The 18,401-nt window shown below is 46.0% G+C and overlaps 2 protein-coding genes and 3 non-coding genes across 6 annotated transcripts; 4 read left to right on the top strand and 1 right to left on the bottom strand.

Moving 5' to 3' along the window:
• Positions 1-12,009: 12,009 nt before the first annotated feature.
• Positions 12,010-15,165, top strand: LOC120690818 (40S ribosomal protein S21-like). Of its 2 annotated transcripts, none has more exons than XM_039973647.1 (4): positions 12,010-12,132; positions 12,675-12,755; positions 12,839-12,971; positions 14,862-15,165. In XM_039973647.1, exons 2-4 carry the CDS (start codon positions 12,706-12,708, stop codon positions 14,922-14,924), a joined length of 246 nt encoding a protein of 81 aa, XP_039829581.1. In that variant the 5' UTR covers positions 12,010-12,132; positions 12,675-12,705; the 3' UTR covers positions 14,925-15,165. The 2 variants fall into 2 exon arrangements, with proteins under 2 accessions (XP_039829581.1, XP_039829582.1); XM_039973648.1 differs by having other exon boundaries at positions 12,039-12,132; positions 12,690-12,755.
• Positions 13,688-13,772, top strand: LOC120693644. The gene has a single exon (XR_005683101.1). It is a non-coding gene; the product is annotated as a small nucleolar RNA Z159/U59 (small nucleolar RNA).
• Positions 14,144-14,237, top strand: LOC120693645. Its single transcript, XR_005683102.1, has one exon. It is a non-coding gene; the product is annotated as a small nucleolar RNA Z159/U59 (small nucleolar RNA).
• LOC120693697 lies at positions 14,315-14,457 on the top strand. Its single transcript, XR_005683152.1, has one exon. It is a non-coding gene; the product is annotated as a small nucleolar RNA snoR137 (small nucleolar RNA).
• Positions 15,166-15,631: 466 nt separating the features above from the next.
• On the bottom strand, positions 15,632-17,184 carry LOC120689254 (desiccation-related protein PCC13-62-like). The gene is made up of 3 exons (XM_039971563.1): positions 16,775-17,184; positions 16,410-16,635; positions 15,632-16,295 (listed from the first exon to the last, which is right to left on the bottom strand). The coding sequence occupies exons 1-3, from the start codon at positions 17,182-17,184 to the stop codon at positions 15,918-15,920; spliced, it is 1,014 nt and encodes a 337-aa protein (XP_039827497.1). The 3' UTR covers positions 15,632-15,917.
• Positions 17,185-18,401: the final 1,217 nt, after the last annotated feature.

Below are 18,401 nucleotides of genomic sequence, written 5' to 3'. Positions count from 1 at the left end.
ATCGCAGGTAAATTTTAAAATTTAATTTTAGTAATAATAGTTGGTAGATTAGGATTATAAATATTAGTGATTTGAATATAGTTTTAGGTGTAGAAATAGTTTTAATAAATATTAGTGATTTGAAAATAAGTTATTTTGATACAAAATCGTAGAACATGTAATTGAAAATATTAGTTTACATATGAGTATTATTTTACATATAAATATTAATAAGTTCAAATTGACATATTAGTGTCTTAGAAATATTATTAATTGATATTATATTACATAGAAAAGTTACGAATATATGACAGTAATAGAAATTCTAGAGAAATAATTAAGATAGATATAAAAATAGCAGAAATATTTATTAGCGTTCATTAAATTCTAAAGACGAGTAATTATTATCGTAAATGTTGGCAGACATGTCAGATGATTTGTATTTTCAAGTGTTCTATGGGTCAGGAGAAGTTAGATATGGTCCTGAAGGGGTAGATTTGTCAGAGTTTAGCTCGATCACAAAAAAAATACCCCGAGCTAGAGAGAGGACTTGGATTTCAATATCCAATTGGCTATTTAAAGATTTCGGTCTTAGTCGAGATGAACATGAGATCTCTGTCATGGCAGTGGTCAGTCGAAGAGAACCAGTGTTTTGGGAGCTATTGCCGCTTGAAGGGACGCAAAACTGGAGGAACTATGTCAATATAAGTAGTAGCCGAGGTTTACCGCTTGTGTTGTTTGCTCAAGCATTCGAGAAGATTAGTTTTAGTACTGAAGCGGGTGGGGATCATGAAGGGCAGGGAGACATAGTATTGGAAGATACTGAAACGATGCATGAACCTCATGACGAAGGTGGTGAAATCGAGATTTTAGAAGATGATAGACATGCTGCACACGAATCTCGTCAAGTAACTGGTCAGGCTGATGAAGGGGAAAACATTCCAGAGATAGTTGAAGAGTTTCAGAGGGAGGGTGAACAACAGCACAATGCAATGAATGATGACTCCTCGGATGATGATGATGGTGATTACCATATCCCACACAACTGGTCCGGTTATGATTTTTCAAAATTAAGTGTAAATGAAGGTGAAGCGGTTCCTTGAGAGTACAGGCAAAATGAGGTATGCATCGGTTCGGTGTATGCCAACAGTGACAATATGAAATAAACTATAAAACGTTGGTCGACTCTCTCTTTGCAAAGACAGTTCAAAGTTGTCAAGAGCAGTCCGAGAACATATGACGTGCATTATGTCAGAAGTGAATGCCCTTTTAGGGTGTACGCTTCTATGGGCAAGTGGCAGGATTTCTGCGAGGTCAAAAAAGTTGTGGAGCACACATGTCTGTTTGAGCAACTAGAACCACAGCACCGCAACCTGAGTGCAGGTTTCATAGCTAACTACATGTACCCTTTGATCGTTGACAATCCTAATTATGAACCTAAGTCAATTATTTGTGCTGTTGAGGAGGAGTTTAAATATAAAATTAGCTACAACAAAGCTTACAGAGCGAAGCAGAAAGTGCTGGAGATGTGGTGGGGGACGTATGAAGCTTCGTATCATAATATGCCGGCACTGCTGCACACCATATGTCTTAGAAATCCTGGTAGCTATTACGACTTGAAAACATATCCATGTGTCCAGAAACCTGGAAAGCAGGTACTCCAACGGTCGTTCTTGGCCTTGGGCGCTTGCATTGAGGCGTTTCCGCACTGCCGGCCAGTCATTTGCATAGATGGGACATTTTTGACAGGAATGCATAAAGGCACAATTCTCACAGCTGTTGCAGCTGATGGTAACAGGCAATTGGCATTTGGCATTTGCCTTCGTCGAGAAAGAATCTGGGGATACTTGGTATTGTTTTTTGCAGAGGGTGAAGCAGATGATTGTCAAAGATGTAGAAAACGTGTGTTTGATTCATGATCGGCACAAGGGTATATTACAGGCAATCGACGACATACAGAATGGTTCTACTGAGCATTGTAGGGCTGCACTTTGGCCGGATCTAAAGAGTAGGTGGTGCATGAGGCATATGGGGGCGAACTTTCATAGCCAATTCAAGAACAAAACACTTATGAAGTTGTTCAAGCGGTTATGCAGCCAGAATCAGGAAAGGAAATTCAACTTCCTATGGAAAAAGTTGGATGAGCTGACAAAAAAGCAGACGACAGAGCTAGCGAAGAGACCTGTCAATACAGAGGAGGACGACCAGGTGTCACTTGAAGACGTGGGCTTGGACGGTCCGAATGTCAGGCGCAAAAGGAGAAGGGCAATTAAGACATTCTCGGAGTGGATTGAGCATGAACCAAAAGAGAAATGAGCTTTACTATGTGATGATGGAGGTGCTATGTACGATTTAATTACTACGAACCTAGCCGAGGTATACAATTGGGTGCTGCGTGGTGTAAGATCATTGCCACTTGTTGGGATCGTCGAGTTCTTCTTGTACCACACTCGCGAGAACTTTAGAGACCGTTACGCTGTGGCACAGAAGGATATGACCGATAATCGCAAAGTTTACGGATATAAGATTACGGAGTATATAGAGGCGGCTTTTAAAAAGACCCATTTACACCGGGTGACTCTAGTTGGCTCTATGGAACGTCGGTACGAGGTGATGTGTAGGGACAAAGCCCGAATGGGGGGCCGACGTGAGAAGCATATGCAGGAGTGTGTTCTCCGTGCCGATGCTTGTATTTGCTCATGTCATAAGCCAAAGCTGCTGCACTTGCCGTGCACACATGTCATTGCTGCCTGTTTTGAAGCTAGTGTACTACAGTCTCGTATGTATGTCTCAAATTACTTCATGAAGGAAACCATTTGGATGACTTGGAGGCACGAGATTTATGGGTTCCGCATCCTGGGACACTTCATAACTGATCCTGGACACAATGCAACTTACATTCCGGACCCAGATCCAGAAATGTTTCAAGGGGTGGGCCGACGCAAGAAGAAACACATTCGGAATAACATGGATCGATCGGAGTTGGTCGAGACGTGCGCCTCTACTCGAAGTGCCATGAGACGGGTCATACGTACAAGGATTGTCTGGCATTGAGTTATGGTGGGCGAACAGATGGAGCGGGTCCATCAGAAGCTGCTCCAAATTCGGCAACGCAGCCAACGGGTCGTCGTGGCCGTCGTCCGAACAACGATGACCTTCTGTGATCGATGAAGATTGTCCTCTGTGTCATTCGCTATCGAATCATGCTCTATGTTTAATTATGTAATGTTAAGAACTATTATGTCATAAACTGATTTCGTCTTCGCGTACAAATATTTGTTGTAATGTGTGGCGCAATCGTATTTTCAAATTTGTTGCTGTAATTGTAAATTGAAGTTATATGATATGTATTTTGTTGTGCATCATTTATTAATTTATTATGTTACGGTTCATTTAGTATTTCATTTAGTATTTGTTGTATTATTTAATGTTATTATGCTTAATATTATTATTTATGTTCTGATATTTTTTCTAATAAATCCTATTATGCAGGTATGGTGCACGAGGAAGGAGCCACCCCTGAGTTGCTTGATGCTCTCGTCGACAAGCGCCACCGGTCGTACATGTCTGCGGTCCGTGGCATAAGCTTAGGGACGTTTTGGGCTCGTGTGCCCATGTCGACGATGCCGATACACTGTCGCTGGATTCTTAGGTATGAGATACATTTGTCAATAATTTTCATTGTTTCGGTAACCGTTTGTTATAACTTGATGTTTCATTTTCGCGCTGCAGGCTACGCGCTTCGGGTCTTCTCCCGATTGCGCGACTTGTGGAGGGAGATATGGCCGACCCAGCACGTCGACTTAGGGACAGGGCTCCACGGTTTCAATTCGACATGTCCCTCATCGCGGCACTTCAAGACCGTTGGCGTCCGGAGACGCACACGATTCACCTCACAGTCGGTGTGATGACCCCTACTCTTCAGGACGTGGCGATGCTTCTAGGCTTGCCATGTGCTAGACGAGCCGTGGGTGCAGAGGACGTGGGACTCTCGTGGCGCGACGACCTTTTGGCTCGGTTCGCCGGGGTTCAGCGCAACGACCTAGAGTTGCCGTACCGGCCCTTACCTGCGAACCACGCACACGGACCGACGAAGAGGTGGCTCCTACAGTTCAGTGTGAGTACCTAAATTTTTAATCTTTCCATAGTTATGTTTGTACGTATTTGCATTGATGACTCGTACCATTTTGAAGGCGGACTACATGAGGGCAGATGCAGGCGACTTTACGATTGCCGGGCACTTCGAGGCCTACTTACTGTGGCTGTTCGGTTGGGTCATGTTCTGCAGCTCCCAGGGTGACTCATGCCCCCAAACAGCTCATTCCTTTGGCGAGGTCGATAGCTGATGCTCCAGTCCACGAGGTCCCACAGTTCAGCTGGGCTTCTGCCGTTTTGGCTGCGACTTACAGAGGTCTTTGCTCAGGCGTGATGAAGGTCTCCTTAGAGGAGCCTATCTTTGTTGGGTGTCCTCTACTCTTACAGCTGTGGTCGTACGAGCGCTTCCCCGTCGGTAGGCCAGAGATGGACTTCGAGCCGTACGTCCAGTTGTCCCCAGATCACGACGACGTCGACAGACCTATGATAGGTTCGTTGTGGTGCCTCAGGAGGGTACGTTATATCGTTTGTTTTACTTATTGTTACATGTTCTCAGAACTGTACGATTTAGCGGTAAACATTTTTTTCATTATGCAGCCTTCTTGGGTTGGCGTGCAGATGTAAGGATCACCGGGGTGTCCGACCCTAGAGGGGGAGGGGGTGAATAGGGTCGCTAATCCCTTTTCTATCCTAGGGCTCAATCTAATTGCATAAGATAAACCTAACACGTCCTACACAAGCTAGTTATGACTAAGGTTTATCTATGCTACCCTCTACTTACCCCAAAAGACTTGCAACCTATAGCCAATCCTAATCAAACTAACTAGGAAAGTAAAGGAAGCAAGAAAGAGTAAATGCGGAAACGTAATGCGGTAAGTAAAGCGGTAAGGGAGAGGATATGCAAACTCCCGAGTAGACACGGTCATGTAACGTGGTTCGGCACAAACGCCTACGTCCACGGGACACCGAGGCTCTTCCGATCACCGTCTTGCACTACGCCACCAAGGCGATGCCGGCAAGCAAAGGCAAGTGCGCACAAGACACCGAGTCTAGTGCACCGCCACCGTCTCTCTCGGTCACCCGGCCGAAATCCACTACGGAGCTTCTCCACCAAGGAGGGGGCCTCCTCTTCCCCCGCACAAAGTGTCGTTGCCACTCCACACCAAGACGGAGGGTCACACGACGGATCACAAGTTGCTTGCCGCAGCAAGACTTCTCTCAAGGGAGCTCTCGCAAGAACTAATCCCTAAACAAGCACTAAGCACTCTCACAAGTGTGCTTAAGCCTATATGATGTACAATGAAGCTCTATGGTGGTTGGAGATGTTCTTGGGTGTGTATGGGATGTCTAGCAACTCCAGCACTCTTCAAATGGACGGGGTGAGGCGTATATATAGGCCACCAAGTCTTGTAGCCGTTGCTCCAACGGTCAGCTGAAAAACTGCGTATCACCGGAAGAACCGATGCATCTTGGTGGGGTAGCGTCGGTTCATCCGGTCACTCACAACATGAAGTAGCCGTTGAAGTCCTGACAGCTGACGCAGAGACCACCGGTTGAACCGATGCAATGCACCGATGCCTCACCGGTTCAACCGGTGCTGAAGGAATCTTCTCCTGGACGCTGACGTCATTACACCGGTGGTATGCACCGATGCACCGTCGGTTGAACCGGTGCTGAAGAAACTTCTCCTGGGCACTTGACATCGTCTCTGGTACAAAGGACGGCCAATGCACCGACGGTATGCTCCGATGCACCGTCGGTTGAACCGGTGCTGAAGAAACTTCTCCTGGGCGCTTGACATCGTCTCTGGTACATAGGACGCCCAATGCACCGATGCCCTATTTTGGACCGTCGGTTCAACCGGTGCCTATAGGCTGACTTGGCTTCGATTCCCTTCTGCACCAAGGTATTATGGCGTCGGTTCTTCCGACTACCACCGGATGCTCCGATGCCCTGGCGTCGGTTCTTCCGGTGCTCCTGAGAACCCCCGTAGGGGCGGCCCTTTGGGCCTAGCTACGCCTATCTTCTCTTTGTCATCACTTGAACCTAAAAGCCTGAGAATGGTCATCTTTAACAATCATATTAGTCCAAGTGTTGTGTGTGTCATCAATCGCCAAAACATTATATTGAAATATGGCACGAGAGGCCATTTTCGCTACAGCAGACGAGGAAGTCGTACCACGACTTCGTAGGACAGTTCGACGCTCTTGTGGACAGGGACGTGAGGTGGACTCCGTACACTGCAGCCGACATTTACGCCCGGGCACCGAGCGGTCTGTCTTCCTTATGCCGATACTTTACGACATCCACATCGAGGAGTACCACGTGAACCGGGTCATGAGGCAGTTCAGTCTGTACCAGGAGACCCCAGTCCCGGTTGTGCACTCAGTTGAGCCCCACGTCCACAGGTATCAAATATATAATTCTGTTAACAATTCATCTTTTTTTAACCTACCATGTAGCATAGATTGGCTCAATCTTTGTATTATAGGTGGACACGTCAGGGCCAGCCACCAGGCTCGCGGTAGGCCGACAAGATCCATCCTTACGCCGACTCCTGGGCCGCGGCCCTCGAGGACATCGTTTTCGAGGACCGGCCGCACAGCGACGAGGCATTCGCGGACTACCTACGGTGGTACTTGCCGAGGACGCACACACGGGTCGTGCACGTTCCACCAGATGCTCCGATCAAGGCCGCAGCGGTGTCCGAGACGTACCCCGTAGTTCGAGACCAGAACTTCGCCATAGCGGTACATTTCTATGATTGATTTTGCATTGTACAAAACCGATTGCATATGATGTTACTACTTTCACGGTACAGTATGATGTCATACGAGCGATTGAGTCCGAGGCTTCGTCGAGCATGGGCCACTACCATGACATGACGCCTGCGCAGCACCAGAGCACGCTGCAGAAGATCGTCGACATGTGCAAGCGGTTTCGGCGGGCTGTGACTTGTCGTGAGGATGACAGCTTGCTCCCACCTCGCACTTCGGGGCCGGTGCCTAGGGCCGGTCCATCGTCACGTTGGTCTGCACCCACTGCACAGTCCGGTCCACCGCCACCGCCACCCGTCACGATGGCAACACCTTCGGTTTCTGCAGCTCGGCCCACGTACGTGCCGCACCCAGCACAGCTGTACTCGACAGGTAAACCATACTCTAACCTCGTGTCGCTTATAATACTGTATCATGTAAAACCTTATTCATCAACTTATACTTGTTATTCGTGTAGTGCCCGGCTGGTCGCCGTTTCCGTCGATAGATCCGTACGGCGCCGGATCTTCCTCCCTTCGTCGTCCAATACACGATTTAGGTACGTCTAAGATGAGTTGTTAATTTATGATAACAAATACATACTTAATTGAACATTGATGGATAGTGGTTTGTGAATCAGAGTACCGGCAGGTGGGAGGGACAGACGATGATGAGGAGATTCAGGATGTGGACGACCTCGCGCAGACGGAGTGGGTGAACAGGTTCTTCTCTGCTGCACCGACGCAGGAGGTCGTCGGCACTTCACAACTTGTGGACGCCCCACCAGCGACGCAGGAGTACACCCAGGTGGAGCAGACGCCTATTCATGAGCCGGGTCGTCGGTCCACTCACGAGACCATCCCGCCGGAGCCACTGACGTACTCGCAGCAGCACACTAGGGCGGCCCAGGCTGCAAAGCGACGTGGCAAGAGGAGAGGGGGCAAGCGCGGACGCATTTAGTGTACATGTTGTAGCTTGTTTATTACTTTGTTCCGTCAGACTATGTTATGTAGGCCTGTGTAGACTATGATGGGATGTGTCCGTTATGTGCCATTATGACGAGCAGGTCGATGCAGTGTCAGTATGACTATTAGGTGTGTGCGATAGTACGCTCGATGGGATATGACATTGCACTGACAGTACGACGACTAGGCTGCATGCAATACAACTATGACCGGTGTCCGTTGATCCGAAGCCGCGGTGTCATCACCGCATATATGTCCACGGTTCGACACAATTTACATTATAATACAACGGTAATGAAACACACATCACACATGCAGTGGCATGGCAGAACCCGTTGCAAACAACGGTAAACAGATTCTGAACTAACCTAACATGCCTTTGGTAATTTTTAAAAAACACAACAAACACAACGATGCGGCATTTCACTAGCACTAGGGTACTCCTAGTAGCCGTACGCCCACATAGCAAACTGCGTTGAGCCTTCTCCGCAGTATCCACCCATTGCAGGTGGTGCAGGCGGTGTGGGCGGAGGTGCAGGGCTCTTCTTCTTGTGACAAGGGCAGTTGCAGTAAGGAATACTGCATGGTTCATCCTTTGAAGCGGTAGCATTACTGGTATCATCATCTTCGTCGTCTTTGTTACCCTCGCTCACTTCCTCATAATGGTTCACCTTGCATTCCAGATCTAAGATCTTTATCTGGAGGTACTCGATGAACTCCTGAACTGAATCAATTGGTGCAGGATCGACCCACCTAGTAAAACCACAGTTTTCTGGAGCATCGAAAGACTGCAAAATAAAATTCATGTAAGGTGTCTCAATGAAGATAAAGAAATGAAACAATCGAGTATTACCCATACGTGTGGGCATTTGAAGAAACGCCGACCACCATCCATCCCGTCCGTGCACATTTGCACTAAGCAGTCCTCACCATGTCTACATTTTGGCCACGGTTCTCTACGGTCATCGTATTGTCTAAGAGGAGTTTCATTGGTGAATTCACTCTTGTGCTGTGGCGGAAACTCAAACACTGGTTCCGGGAAGAAATCAGGTCCAAGAGGCCTCTCCCATATTATGGGTTCTCCCTTTCTTCCCCCTTTTCCTTTCCCAAAACCGTAGTAATTCTTCCCGCTAGACCCACCTCTAGACATTGAGTATACAATGACCTTCGGTGTTTGAGTGGTGCTGCGACTTCACAAACTTGGGAGTACTTATAGGCGCACAAATGTCTGATACCCGTAGTGTGGAGTATAAATGCCCCTGAGAAGCCTAGATGACAACATAGTGAAGATGATAGCTGACCGAACACTGAAAAGGCTAGATTCGATTCTCGAACTGACTACTCGTTGTATCTTTGTGCATGTAGAGCATCTAAGTGCATGCAGACTCATAACAATGCATCGCTGCCGCTCAGTCGATCGTGTCTAGATACCGCCTTCCCCACTACACAACACAGACCTTCGCTGTAGAACAACATGCCCCCCGTCCTCGCCGGAGTGTCGGCTTTGAAGGTGAGCTGGTGTGGTTCCCGTGTTGTCACATCTTGTTGAAATTGTGAAAAGGCACTGATATTGGGATGTCATCTTTTGTCACATCTGTCTGGGCAAACAATGGCACAAAAAGCTGTGGAGCGTGCGAGTGCTAAAGTGTGGACGACTGTGGAGCATTGAGAGGTCATGTCTGTGTTCAAAGTGCTTAGACGATGCTGGCAGGCCGGCGTGTATAAAAGATGAGCATGTGGTTGCCGACAACACAGGCTTGCAATTCAGGTTCCACGTATTTTTAGTTAGCCCAAACAAACGGCTATGAGCTCCTCATTCTCCCGAACAGCTTTCCGTCGGGAAATGGAGGCTAATTTAGGACCCTCTCCTAACGATCCCAATAGATGTATTATGGATTGTAAGGTATGGCCGAAAGGTGTAGAGCCACCCGATTGCTATTGCCAGATGCGTTGTGTTCCGAACATATCTCGTGATTACGAGACTTTTGGCCAGAGATATTGGTGTTGCAAGAATATCGAGGAAGTCCAAAAAAGAGGTGCAACATCACAGGTATAGATTAATTTTTAAGATGTTTGTCTAGTGATTTTGTTATTTTTAACAATTTTGAATCATTTCTTGTTTGCGAAAGTACGCTGGTGATGACACGCATACTCATTGGTGTCATTTCCATGAGTGGATTGACACGTGGATCATTCGTCGTGATCAACAATATATGGAGTGGTTGAAGAAGGTGGATGAAGATGTACGCAACTACGAGCGTGCGAAAGCAGACAGGGCGGGACGTGATAAGGGTACTGGCCGTGAATAATTGATGTTGTAGTGCTCCGTCTGAATAAGTAATGTGGCTGCCCGGCCAATGTTTTTATTGTCTATGTAATGTTATTTGTTAGAACTACCTAAGGCATGTTAGGTTTAGTTTAGGACCTCGTTACCGTAGCTTGCAAGAGGTCCTGACATGCCATGTCATGTGTTGTGTGCGGTGAATTGTGTGGACTACTACTTTGTTTGTGTTCAATGTATGAAGGATAATTGTTTTGTTTGTTTTTCTTGTGTGTAGTGGCCGATAGATGGCTCATAGAGTTGTCATATCTTGCTGATAAGCTGAGTACGCTACAGTATCCAGGTTGATCACGTCGATCTGAAAAGTTTACTTGTAGACCAATACTTCTGAAACGTCTAGTTCTACCTCATGTTTTATGAAACGGGTACTTGTAGTAGAAAGTATATAATGCAGATTAATTAGACACTGAAATTACACAGACAATTGCACTGGCATGTCCATGGAACACGCTAACGTCGTGTTCGAACTAAACCTAACATGCCTTAGGGAATATGAAATTCGGACATTAAATGATATTGATCTACTGAGTGCACTGAGGATACTTCCCCTTCCTAATAGCCTCCGGTCCCGCCTCCTTCGCACGACGGGCCCTCTCTCGCTTCCTCTCCCTATCAGCTTCACGCTCCTCCACCTGCCGACGTTCCACATCTGCGAACCTCTTCTGAATCTCTTCTTTATCTTTCTTGCGCTTCTCCTCCATTTTTCCTCTTGCAGCATTCGCTGCTACCTTTCCGCAGCCCACCTTTCTTCGTGCTCAACGTGTTCCTTAGCTTCGGTCGATTGCTCCGTGTCCAGCCACTGTATGAAATCACAAAGAGGTGGTGGACTCTATTTCCAAGCCGAGTTAGATTTAACTTACTGTACTCCGAATGCGCAAATTAGATAGTGCGAGGTGGTACCTTCGGTTTGTCCTTGCCGTAGCGCTTTGGCGGGTCGTACTCGTAGTTGTCACACATGAAGAAGCTCTTGCCGAAGTCATCGCCCAAAACTTTGGACTCCATCAGCTTGCACAACGAACCACAGAAGCACATTGGAACCTGCACTCCTTGAGGCACATGTTCTCTAACTTTGTTCCACAGAATGTAGGTAGAAACAGAGAAAGACATGGTGGTAGTGCGGGAATATCTAGTGGTTTCGTATGAGATGGGGTGATGTCCCTATTTATAAATGGAGATATTTGGTCTATAGGCATGGTTCACGTAACCCGAAAAGCGCGCAGCTGTCAATTGACGTACGAGTACATGCACACAGTGAACGAGTGGGGGTGCAGAAGAATTCGATGCAATCTGACAGGGCATCGAAATTGTAATTGGAACTCATGAAAATATCTCATTAAAAAATATTTTCACATTCTATTAGAGTTAAATTTATTAGAGTTAAATCTAATTTGTAGTAGTTTACGAAAAGTATTTTAATAAACTCTACTTGCTCTACTATTTTTTTGAAACTTATCTAAGCGTAATTAAAATAATTAGAGGTCAGGGAATTCAAAAATTAATTAGAAAAATCCCTCTGAGACTTATCGCCGTTTCAACCGGCGATAGGTTAAAGTTAGCTACAGGCCGGCTACAGACCGGCTGTAGCACGGCGGTAACACTTACCGCCGGATGAACCGGCGGAAGGTCGTTACCGGATGATCCGGCGGTAAGTTCTCAGGCCCACGGCCCATGTAACTTACCGCCGATTCATCCGGCGGTAACAACCTTCCGCCGGATGAGCCGACGGCTGGGTGATATTTTTGAAAAAAAATATCACCATATATTTTTGAAAAAATGAAAAAAAATAAAAAAAATAAAAAAAATTCGGTCCAAAGAAACGCGCACGGTGACACGGCCCAATATAAGGACCGGGACGCTGAAGGAGGGCCCAGAGGCAAACGCTAGGGTTTACGACCCGCCGTCTCCTATAAATTGCACCATCCCTCTCGCCCCGGACCCTCTCACGCCGCCGCCACAGCAGTCTTCGGTCTCCCGCGCATCCCTTCGAGAGATCAAGGTGCTCCTCCTGTCCTTCTCCCCGATTCCATGACGATCTGCTGCCTAGTCTCGTATTACTTTTCGTTCTCGCGAGCATGGCTGATTGTTAGTAAAGGGTTGTCTTTGGGATCTCCTCCTGGTTGTTTGCGAGGAATCGATGGTTTGTGTTTGCTGATAGCGTTTCAAGTAGAATGGTGTTACCATGTTTTGTTACTTCGATGGAAGGGATTAGTGAACCCTGTATATTTGGTGCTTTAGCTGCACGGATGAGTTTATTCCGATTACTTGCAAAGAAATGCCTTTTTCCGGATCCGATTAGTCCTGTATATTTAGGGAGTCCTAACTGGAGCGTATAGTGACGGACAAATCAGACTTTGGTCATAGTCCTAACTGGAGCGATGGACTAATAAGTTTTAGAGGTTCATTCGTACAGTTGGGATTGTTACAGCAGTGGAATCGATCCTCTTTTTTCTTCCTAATTATAAAGATATAGCAAGTGCATAGTGCTGTTATTTTGGTACGCATGTGGCTGATTGATTGTTGCTTTTCTTTGCTCTGCAGTTGCTGCTGCCGTAGTCCCACAACCGTCACCATGCAGAACGAGGAGGGTAAGATGGTGGACCTCTACGTCCCCAGGAAGTGGTACGTTTGCCTTGTTCAAATAGTGTTACTACTCTTTCTTTGTTGGTTATGTGGAATACTAAGCGTTTGACCTGTTCTTGCAGCTCCGCCACTAACAGGATCATCACAGCCAAGGATCATGCCTCTGTTCAGATCAACATTGGTCACTTGGATGCAAATGGCATGTATGATGGTCACTTTACCACATTCGCTCTCTCTGGGTTTGTGCGCGCTCAGGTGATTGTCAATATCCTTGCAGTCAAGTTTATTCTTATTGCGGTGTGTTTAGTCTATTGAATTCTGAGCTACAAAGTAATGCCTGGTTGCAACTTTCTACTGTGAATGAGCATAATATTCTGTGATTCAGATTGTTGGTCACCTGAATCCTTTAGTATTGGCCCTTTTTTCCGTAGCGCAGATTCATAATTTGTATTGAATATGCAATGTGTGGCTGTGTGGACCCAGATACACTGGAACACAATGATGTTTGTAACTTGGAGCTGTTGGTCGCTTCATTTTTCTCTTTATTTGTTTATCTGTCTGTAAATTGGATAACTGCCTACATGACTCAATATTTAAAGCAATATCCCCAACTAGAAACAACTGATACTGCTGAACTTTCTGAAATACTGAATCATCAACTAGAAAACAGATAACAATTAAGTTTTTTGGCATTAATTTCATAGTAATAATTTGCTTCTAACATTTCTGAGTGATGCCCACTAATTCAATCTCCTCATGGTTGTCATAATTTTATGTTCACACATAAGTAGCATAAGCAATCTATTTCTTAGCACTCTTGCTCAGCACTAAACAATCCCCAGTGAAGCTCGGTTCTCCTGATCTGATTCTCGCTCTCTGCTCTGGTTTCTTTCAGTTCAATTCTCGCTTGTTTTCCTTTCTGTTCCACTGTTTCTCTTGCTTTTTAGATTTGTTTGCTGATGGATTGACTGTTCTCCGATGATGATGTAAAAATTACTTTCGTTCTTCTGAAGTTGCAATGTTGAAGAACAATTTGGAGACATGAACTGAGGAGTTTCATACTTGATCTGCTTTTTTTTCTTTTGGATTGTTTTGGAAGGATCTGAGCTCTTGCAAGATCCCGATGAAGATGTGATGTTAAAGTAGTGGTCTGATTTACATCATTGATGAGCCGATTATTTATCACACAGAGGGATCTGAATTAATCATCAAGATTCATGGTGGTTCTATTTTTATCTTATTTAAAAAATAACTTTTTGTTTTTCCTTTTCACCCGATGAATGCACATGTTTTTAAGTTTCAGCCTTGTCTGAAAAACTATCAATCTGTTGATATTGTTCACCTTGTGTCTGAGGGTGCTCATTTTGCTTTTTTCTACTTTTATTAACTTATTGATCAAAGTTTTTTTAAAAAATCTTTTTGTCTTTGTCTCTGGTGATGATCAAAATGCATACTTTCGTTCTTCTGAATCGCCCTTCTCATGGCGCCGTGCGGAACCATCGAGACCTGAACTGAAGAGACAAAGCATGTTACGGTTTCATCTTGAATTATAGACAGACTACTAGCTTAGTTTTAGAAAATGTAGCTATGTTTATTATGTTGCTTCACGACTGGAAGAATGGCCTGATTTTCTATTGTCTGGTCATTCTGTAGAGGGAAGCATAGATTGAACACAAAGCCAGAATTAAACAGCATGATGTTTATTTCTCGGCATCCATGTTACCTGTCTCCTGGCACAATCCAAAGTACAGAATTTGCTTTTGTTTTTCCTCTTTTTGAATCATTTAACTTGTTTTAGATTGAGTAAAAATACTAAGTACCAGAGCTAACAGAGCTTTCACATTGACAGCTAAGGACTGGCCTGATAATAATCATGATTTAATTCTTAAGCTTTTGGATCTTAAGTTGTCCATGTAGATTCATAATTTTTATTGAATATGCAATGTGTGGTTGTGTGGACCCAGATACACTGGACCACAATACTATTATCATGTTTATAACTTAACGGTCATGGCATCTTTTGTTTTTTAATTATTTCTGTAAATTGAATAATTTGCTGGATTTAAAGATTTCCTGTATCCAACTTAGCCGGATGTATCCATGCTTCATATTTGGAGGTTCTGATTTGTTATTTTGTTTTGGCAGGGTGACGCTGACAGCTCGTTGGACAGGCTGTGGCAGAAGAGGAAGGCTGAGATCAAGCAGTAGATCTCGTTTGTAGTTTCACTAAGAATCGACTCTTGAGGGATCCTGCATTAGCTATGTTTTGATTTTATGTCTCCAGACCGTTGGGATACAATGCTGTGATTTCAGTTGGTATCTTAAATCTAAAGACTTAAATCGTCTGAGTTTTGATGTGTCCTGGTCTTGTTGTCAAATGAAAGTAGCTTAATTCCCTTAAGCGTCATGGCGTTACCAGATCTCAGAATTTATGATGATTGTGGATTCATTTTTTTTTTGTGCTAAACACAAGTGTGTTATCTCTTTTGCTGTTTGGTGTCATGACTCATGAAGTTTCTAGCAACGCACAGTTCATGTCAGATGCTTCTTTTGCAGCATCTAAGGCTTGGTAGTTGTTAGATGCAAGTACTTGGTTTTTGTTGATCTTTCGATCGGTTCGTGGTGAGCAGCAGGGAATTAAAAGGAGTTCAGTAAATAATTCTGAATAAACGTCATCCCGTTGACGATCCCCGGCAGTAAATACATCATCCTTTCATCCCTGAGCCGGGTGCCGATCCCCGAGTCGAATCGCCAGATCGAGCTGCCGACAGCTAGAACGTCCACAACGCCTTGGTGAACTACGTACATTCTACTTTGGTGTTTATGCCCGTCAGCTGGCTGGCTCTCTTCGTTACACACTGATTCACTGAACCACACAAACGAGTCGCATTTCTGTACATAATCATGCACCAATATTCTGCAACTTTTGCAAGTTCAACAAACCGTATCGAGTTGCAGCATTCTAGATCTTATCCGGTTATTCCTGCAATTATTTCGAGCTGGGCATAAACAGTGCAACATAACTACAACTTCAAATCTTCAATTCACATACCACAAACACAAATCAATCGCACACTACTCAAATCCACTTAGATTAAAATTACTCATCAATCATACTAAGCACCAAGAAGCTACCTAAGGGCTGGCAGCTCAGAGCTTTAGCTAGTTTTCAGGCGCTTCGTCAGCAACATGTGTGGTTTACTATTTGCCAAGAAACGACCTGGCGATCCTTCCGTTGGCTCCCTCCGGGTAGAACCCGCCGGGCATGTGCTCGTCGCCGGTGAGGTAGAGGGCCCTGAGCAGCTCGGCGGGCGTCCGGGCGTAGGAGAGCGAGTCCCTGTCGGCCGAGAGCACGTTGGTGCAGATGGCGCCCTCGGCGCCGAGCTCGCGGGGCACCGTGAGCCCCTCGTCCATCACCCCGCACCGCCCCAGCCGGTTGCGCAGCGCCGACACGCGGTCCGTGAACTCGGCCACCGTGATGTTCCCGTACGGTGGCACGACCTCGCCGAGGCGCTCGAAGAGGAGCCCCCGGAACACCGCGTCCTGCCCTGCCTCCACCCCAAGCAGCCCAGCTAGAAGCTGCACACACATTGCCCGCGCCATGTTTTTATCGAACATTGATGTGCGTTCTTGAAAGAAAAAAACAATGCTCAGAGATGTGACGATCATGGAATATGTTCTTCAGATGGTCACCTTCTTCGTCTCGTAGCCATCGATGATGGGGTTGGTGCCGACGTAACCGTTGAGGCCGAGGTAGGGGACCACGTAGGAGGCGAGCAGGAAGTTGAGGCTGTTGATGTAGGGGTCGAAGGGAGGGTTCAGACGGTACCCAAACGCTGCGTCCATGATCCTGGCGAAGTTGTGGGCGCCAAGGTCTATCAGTGGCCGAGGAATCCCGCCAACCGTGCGCTGGATAGCCCTGCAACAAAAGCAATACATTTTCAGCTGCTACTTGCAACTTTACCGTGTACTTTTTTAAAAAATGGACTTTACCGTGTACTTTAAAGTTATGATCGAAGGTACAGTACGGTGCATTATATCAGGTCCTCCTCACGAACCTGACGTGGCCAACTTCTTGGAGGCCAAACTCAGCTACGATGCGCCATGTCACCTCGTCGAGGTTGGCCTTCCTGGCGCCCATCGGCAGCGGGCCGCCCAGGGCCAGCTTCGGCGCGATCTCGTCGAGCCCCACGCCGTACGCCGCGTGCAGGAAGAACTCGGCCTCGGTGTACTCCAGGTTCAGCGCGAACTGCATCGGGTCGACGTCGTAGGGGAACACGGCCACCGGGATGTGCGGCGCTGGTGGCTGGCAGGACGGCTCGTTGTAGTCGGAGGACGTGGCCGCCGCTGATGGCCACTCCCGAGGGCAGGTCGGGTCGACGAGGTGACCGCCGGGCAATGCCTCACTGCAAGACCATAGTTGCAGGAGCAGCAAGAGCATGAACGAAGGGGAAGCATAGGATGCCATGGTCTAGCTGAAGCTTTGGCAGTGTCAGGAGGTAAACTGTTTGTTGCTTACCAGATATATAGTGGGAAGCATAATGTCGAGTCATCGGGCAGCTACTCTTCTCTTCTTTTCCTGAAGACCCACGCGAGCAGCTAGCTACCGTTCTTGGTGGTGATTGCTGCCAAGTTTTTCTGATCCTGCAAGATAAGACTGTGACATGCAGCTAAAATTGGATACTCGTACCTGAGAAGCAAGCCGTCCAAAGTCGAAGTGTGCTTAATTGTTGAAACAACTTTCTGCAAAGAGAGCTTGAAATTTGATTGCCCTGGCTCCATCATGAACTGACACATCAGCTTCTTCTTGGATGCTCTGCTACACACGCAAGCTGTAGCTGTGCCATGGCCAGGTGGAAGGCAGATAGGGCCTTCATTGTCATTTCTTCAAGATTCAGACCAGTTAGTCAAATTACCTGGCGATGATGCCATGATGGCTTCATATAGATTGTATGGTGTCTTCCCATATATATATATCATCATGGTAAGTGGTAGCCCCTCCAGGTTGGCACGAATGCCGTACCTAAACCTCCAGGATGGTCCGGATGGTGAATTTTTTTTTTAAAAAAAGAAAAAACTCTGCTTTGATTGAAAGCAATAATGGTGAAATTGATCGGTTGCTGTCAAGATGTCCTGAGAATGCAAGCTTTCCTTATTTTGAAGTCTCCCATTGGGATTTCCATTTCCTATATTGGGATTCTTAAGTTATCTAGCAACCGTGTCTGTAGCTCCAGTCGCATGCATGATGCATCAGCTAACTTGAGAACTAAATTTGAACGCGCAATTTAACACGAATTAGACTCATCAGGAGGTCCACTTTGGAAGATATGTGAAATAGGCGAGGTGCTGCACTTTACTAGCTGAAACAGTTCACAAATGTATTTATGATATGCTTATACAGTAATAATGAAAATATCATGGCACACCGTGTTTTCCACTCTCTAGTCATGCATGTTACACAGCTTTAGATGCAACCAGAAAAATAAGCAGGAGAGGAAATAAATGCTTGCACTGAATTATTGGAAAGAAATCATTAAATTTCTGTTTGTAAGTGCAAATCACTCCGTGCAATTATATGGCCTAGCGCTTTTGTTCTGCTAGGTAAGTCAAATTTCAATGTAGCTTCTGTTAGGTAAAGAAAGAAATATTACACACAAACTCCATATGAACTTTAGCTGGTAATAA

This window comes from Panicum virgatum, chromosome 9N (genome assembly GCF_016808335.1).
Source record: "Panicum virgatum strain AP13 chromosome 9N, P.virgatum_v5, whole genome shotgun sequence".
Taxonomy (NCBI): domain Eukaryota; kingdom Viridiplantae; phylum Streptophyta; class Magnoliopsida; order Poales; family Poaceae; genus Panicum; species Panicum virgatum.
This window is presented reverse-complemented; position numbering and strand designations above follow the sequence as displayed.